We start from the raw sequence: 5,537 nt of genomic DNA, 5'->3' as shown, positions 1-5,537 counted from the left end.
ACATAGGATGTAGGCTATTATGCTTTATAATAGCTTGAACCTAAATAAATAGTTGTCTTGTGTCCATCATCAACTTTAGTTTCTCATCAAAGCCCATAAATCAATCTATACTCTGAGTAACACTACAGTAGATTTGTTGATCATCAAATGCCAACATCTTTCCCACTAGGTAGGGGCTCTCCCAGCAAAAAAAATGCTCTAAAGATTGATGAAGCTCAAGATCAGTACGACATTCATAGCGGGGTCAACCTTCATCTTCAGTTCATAGGGAACTAGAGTATTAGTGAATGGGACCATGGAAGATGGGACGGTAGTTCGAACTTTAAGGTTTGTCAATTTCTTAGGTACTGCATCAGTGCATGTGCTGAAGTGCTGATCTCCCGACTCACAATAGTGATCCGATCCCACATACACATGTAGAGAAGTCATGCCCTAAAATATGAATAACCATCGTACTTCATAGAGGGACCGCAATAAATGCATCCCTAAAAAAGGGACAAATCCAGTGCATGGCTTCCACAATCCACCCAAACAAGCGTTTGATTTTCAAGCGTTTAGCCCGGGTCACATCAAGCGTTTGATTTTCAAATAGGAGTATGAAATATAGACCCAACCAACTGTACTAGATTCGTCTCACTTTTTAATCTTCGGCTGAGAAATTAGTTTTATAATCCGACTACATTTAATACTCCGAACGGAGGTTCAAACATTCGATGTGATAGGGGCTAAATTTTAGCAGGGGCAAACCAAACACACCCTAAGATTTCCCTCTCTCATTGTAGTACAGTATTATGCCCCCATGGACCGTTGACCACGCAAAGGTCTCTCTGTAGAGTGTACATCCGTAACAATGATACTCCAGTACAAAGTTGCAACTAAAGTATTGTACGTATACATGGCTGTGTAGTGCGTAGCTGTGTGTATATACTTCAGGAGTACTACTAAGGTGGGGGTAGCACCGTGCTGAGCAGTGAGCACGCAGACGGCTACTGTGCGAGGCTGTTGAGCACCTGGAGCAGCACCTCCCTGAAGCGGCCGACGTCAACGGTGATGTCCTGGCCGTCCATGAGCGTCTGCCTGATGAACATGAACCCCTTCTTGTGTAGCGCCGTCGGGTTGGTGAAGATCTTGTGCCCGCTGGGGAACTTGTCCTTGAGCGTGCTCTCGGCGACACCGATCTCGTACTGGATGTACTTGAGGCCCATGGCCTCCGCGGGGTCGCCGTAGTCGGCCCGCGCCATCCACTGCAGCCCGCCCCACGGCACGATCTGCACCAGCGCGGCGCCCGGCGGCAGGAACATCATGTTGGTGAGCCCCGCGCCGTGCACGCCCACCATCGCGTCGCACGAGTTGATGAGTCCCCCGACCTGCGAGATGTCGTTGGCCACGTCCGACTCGTTGACGACGGCCTCGAACCCCACCTCCTCCGCGGCCCGGACCACGGCGTCGAGGTTGAGGAGCAGGCGAGTGCGGTGGCGCGAGATGACCAGCAGCCGGGGCTTCCTCCCCGTGCCGTCGCCGAGGCGCGTGGGCGCGTCCCGGGGCAGCGAGAGCGCGCGCCGGAGGAACCGCGTGAAGTCCGGCGTGGCGAGCCCGTCCAGGCTGCGGTCGCGCTCGATGATGAGCTCCTTGTGCGCGCGCAGGCTGACCACGGCGCGCGGGAAACAGTGCACCTCCCGCGCCGCGCCTGCCCTGGCCAGGTCCAGCGGCGCGTGGCGCGACAGCGCCCGGAGGAGCCTGTCGTACTTGACCAGCCACCAGGGCGCCGCGTTGGCCATCACCAGCTGCACGTCGCCGCGGTACCGCCGCGCCGTGTTGTAGAGCGGCACGAGCACGTCGGAGAAGTCGTGGAAGATGTTGCCCGTGTACCCGCCGATGGAGAACACCACCGCCGGCGCGCCGTGCGTCTCCGTGCACCGCGGCGCCCCCGCCGCGTCGCCCGTCGCGCGCACCGTGACCTCCGTGATGCGCCCCATGCACGTCTCGTCGCCCTTCCGCGGGTAAGGCCGGACCTTGTGCTCCTCCTGATCGGAACCGCTCGTCGCCGGGTCGACGACGACGACGAACGCCGACACGTTGGCGTCCATCCGGACATCGCCGGCCAAGTCGCAGATGTCGCTGCGGAAGTCGGAGAAGTCGCACAGCGGCGGCCGCGGCTGCTGCTGCTGCTGGTCCCCGCCAGATTCTGCACGTTATACGAACGCGTCCAATGTTGTCACGTTGGTTAATTCGTTATCAGTTATTACTAGCTGGCAGCAGGCTCCACCATGATGCATGCACTTGCTGACAGGTCTACGATTCTTCCTCAAACAAAATGCTAAGAAAAAAAACAAGTTGACTAGTAGAGTAGTAGTTTCGACAGGGTTTGGCTCGGCGTTGCTTTCGCCGGCCGTTCCACTGCACGTACGTGCTGGCTCGTCGTGCCGCTCCTCTTGTGGCCGTTGCCGAGCTGGCTGCTCCTGGACCTTGCTCTGACCACTACCACCACCAGTAGCAGCTCCCGTCTTTTCTGCACAAGATTCAGTTGGAAAATGCGGACGTCACATCGCGCACATGCTGTAACAGTCCCGTCCCGTTCGCGGCCATTAATCGTGACGACCGCTCATGCGCATCCATCCGCCGTGCACGGCATGGTGGATGATTTGAAGGTTAGGCTAGCTAGCTAGCGAGGGTACAGAGCGCGTACCTGTCCCGTCCGGCGCAGTCGCCGACGTTGTTTCGGCAGCCGGCTGCCCGGTGATCGCGGCGGTGTCTTGGACTGCCTTCTCCGCACCTGCCGGATTCCACAAAGTTAGTCAAGTTCACGTCTTTGGCACTTGTGGAAGTGGAAACAGGTGAGCTAGCCTCGGTCGTCGGCGTTGGCCCGTGACGACCCTGGGCACACAGAGACCTGGTACTGCAGGCTGGTCGTCGGTGTTGGACGCCGCGGCAGTGGCAGTGGCACTGTCGTGACGGTCGGGCTCGGTCTCCTCCGTCTCCGCCTCGCTGGTCTCGGCGCCGCTCCTCTCCTCCACGATCACCGTGTCTCTGACCCCTGAACAAAAAAGATCGAGAGAGAGAGAGAGAGAGAGAGAGAGAGAGAGAGAGAGAGAGAGAGAAGAAAAGGTCAGAGATCGTTTGCGAACCGCGAACCACGAAGCTGGCACAGGCAGGCAAAGAGCAGAATCTATAGCTAGAAGCGTTGGGGCTTGGCCTTGGCCCCATTGGTGGCGACGTACATTCTGTGGCCGTCTTGTCGCCGGTCCGCTCGAGGCTCTGCTCCTGACGATGCTGCGGCAGGATGTCCACGTGGAAATCTCCACCTGACGATATCGACAAAAAAAAAGGGCACGCAGGCTGACGCGACGGGTCCAAGCAACGGATCGATCGACAAGGTATTAATTACGTCATCAGCTTGGCATTCCACTAATCTTTTTTCTTCTCTCTCTCCTGTACTGTACCCTGTGTTTCGCTGCGAAATTCAGTTCACCGTGCTAACAGGCTGATCGTGTACGTACCTAAGGCTCCGTCGGCGGAGGAGGAAGCCCGCACGGTCTTGACCGCCACCGGACGGCGCGCGGCCACCAGCGACGCCTTGGGGCTCACACTCACTGCAAGAAGCAGGAACGCGCGTGGAATAACGCGTCAGAGGCTGAGAGCAGGGGTACCGCGCAAGCGTGGAACAAAGAAGAGCCGGCGAGGGCGCGCGCAGAGGAAGTTAGGCACTGACCGGTGCCGAAGGCGGCGGCGGCGTCGGGGCGGGAGGAGAGGAGGAAGACGAGGCAGATGACGAAGCAGCCGACGACGATGGACAGCAGCCTGAACCGCTGCGACTCGAGGCGCAGCGGCCTGCTGGCGCCGCCCCTGTCCCTCCCGCCCGCCTTGTCGCCCTTCATGCCTTGCCGGCCGGACGGCCTGCTAGCTAGCTGTGTTGGCCTGTTCTGCTCGCAAGTGTCGCACGCAGGATGCCCAGGCCCGGGGGCTTATTCTTCTTCTTCTCTGCCGCCTGCTGAAGTGCTAGTACTGTAATAATAGCTAGCTATATAGATGGCCAAACGGGCCGCCCGGCCCGGCACGGCACTAAGCACTATTAGGCACGGCACTATTAGGCACTATTAGTAATCGTGTCGTGCCGTGCCGGCACTAGTGCCTAACCAGCGGCCCAGGCACTACACTATAGTGCCTAATCGTGCCGTGCCGGCACTATACGACACTAATATCTAATAGTGTCCGTGCCAGCCCAGACACTATTTCATTTTAAAAGATAAAAAAATATAGAAGATCTTTAAGATTATATATATAATTTTAAAACTCGAATATTTATATCATTATAAAGTGAATTCATTATGTGTAAATCATAACAAATAACAATGTACAACCACATACACATATCACAATCACATTTATAAACCACATGTTGGTCTAAGTCGTGCCTAACCGTGCCGGCCAGTTAATCGTGTCGTGCTCGTGCCAGCCCATCGTGCCGGGGTGGCGGCCCAAGCACGGCACTAGATTCGTGTCGTGCCGGCACTGGCACTATATGAATCGTGCCCGTGTCGTGCCGAAGCACTATGGGCCGTGCCGTGCTTAGTGCCGGCCCATTTAGCACGACCCGTTTGGCCATCTATAGCTAGCTAGCGTGAGGATGCAAAAGACGGGAGATGTGCAGCCAGCCAACGGCGTTGTCGGCGTCGCCCGATCCAAGAACTCGCTGGCTACGGCTTCTCTGGCTGCTGGCGTGTGTTCCCTTTTCTTCTTCTTCTTCTTCTCCTGCTGCTACTACTGCTAGGGTCGTGGTGGACTCGTGGTAGCCTGCTCGCTAGCTGCTGCCGGCCAATGGACGAGCGGGATCACGGGCCTGCTGTTCGAGCGTAAGAATAGAAGCGGAGCGCAGAGCTGACAGCAGCTGCTAGCAGCAGCTAGTATATATTCTCTCGCTCGCCGTGCCCGCCGCGCCTGTGCGTGCAGTCAGTAAAGCGGCACAGAGGGCGGCTGGTTGGTAACGCACGATGACAGGAACCGTCCGACTTGAGTCCAGTGCGTGTTTGTGTTGTGTTGTGTTGTGTTGTGTTGCCCGCCCAACTGTACCTGTACGTGAACCGATTGGACCGACCGTCATGGACCCGGCACGGTCCGCGCGTCCTGCGTCTCTGCGTGCCTGCCGTGTGCGTGAGGTGAGAGTCGAGGGCGGTGTCTATCATTGATGGAATGAAAGATGGGGGAGCATGACCTAACCATACTCTACTTCGTCGTGCTGGGTACTGCTACCGCAGGGCATTTGTGCTGTGCGCAGCGCTGCAGTGTGCAGGGGCGTCGGCGCCCATTTGTTTCCTCCTTCCTCTTCCAGCCTTGGAACTTTTTCCATGTGACTCGTCTGCACTCTTTGCGTGCACCGTAGTGCGTGGATGCCATGGCGTGCATGCCCCTGTTTGATTTCTGTCCCGCCACTTCAAATTCCGTTTTTTTAGGGAGAGGGAGCACTAATTAGTAATTAACCCTGCGATTCATTTAATTTGACTGACAATTCAATTCCTCGTCCCATGTGGATGGTTCAAGTA

At 56.6% G+C, this 5,537-nt stretch overlaps 1 protein-coding gene across 1 annotated transcript; it reads right to left on the bottom strand.

Annotated features, from left to right (window-relative positions):
- Positions 1-709: 709 nt before the first annotated feature.
- Positions 710-4,039, bottom strand: LOC103649874 (Glycosyltransferase family 61 protein). Its single transcript, XM_008675570.4, has 7 exons — positions 3,710-4,039; positions 3,498-3,590; positions 3,219-3,302; positions 2,891-3,034; positions 2,687-2,773; positions 2,408-2,509; positions 710-2,185 (listed from the first exon to the last, which is right to left on the bottom strand). The coding sequence occupies exons 1-7, from the start codon at positions 3,873-3,875 to the stop codon at positions 987-989; spliced, it is 1,875 nt and encodes a 624-aa protein (XP_008673792.1). The 5' UTR covers positions 3,876-4,039; the 3' UTR covers positions 710-986.
- Between the last annotated feature and the right edge of the window lie 1,498 nt (positions 4,040-5,537).

This window comes from Zea mays, chromosome 3, assembly GCF_902167145.1.
Source record: "Zea mays cultivar B73 chromosome 3, Zm-B73-REFERENCE-NAM-5.0, whole genome shotgun sequence".
Classification (NCBI taxonomy): domain Eukaryota; kingdom Viridiplantae; phylum Streptophyta; class Magnoliopsida; order Poales; family Poaceae; genus Zea; species Zea mays.
The sequence above is the reverse complement of the archived record's forward strand: the minus strand, read 5'-3'. Positions and strand labels throughout refer to the sequence as shown.

Coding starts and splice junctions, on each gene's coding strand:
- LOC103649874 (XM_008675570.4), bottom strand. CDS start 3,875: ATGAAGGGCGACAAGGCGGGCGGGAGGGACAGGGGCGGCGCCAGCAGG. Junction 3,303..3,497: donor CTCCGCCGACGGAGCCTTAG/GTACGTACACGA, acceptor CGATATCGTCAG/GTGGAGATTTCCACGTGGAC. Junction 2,510..2,686: donor GACTGCGCCGGACGGGACAG/GTACGCGCTCTG, acceptor AATCTTGTGCAG/AAAAGACGGGAGCTGCTACT.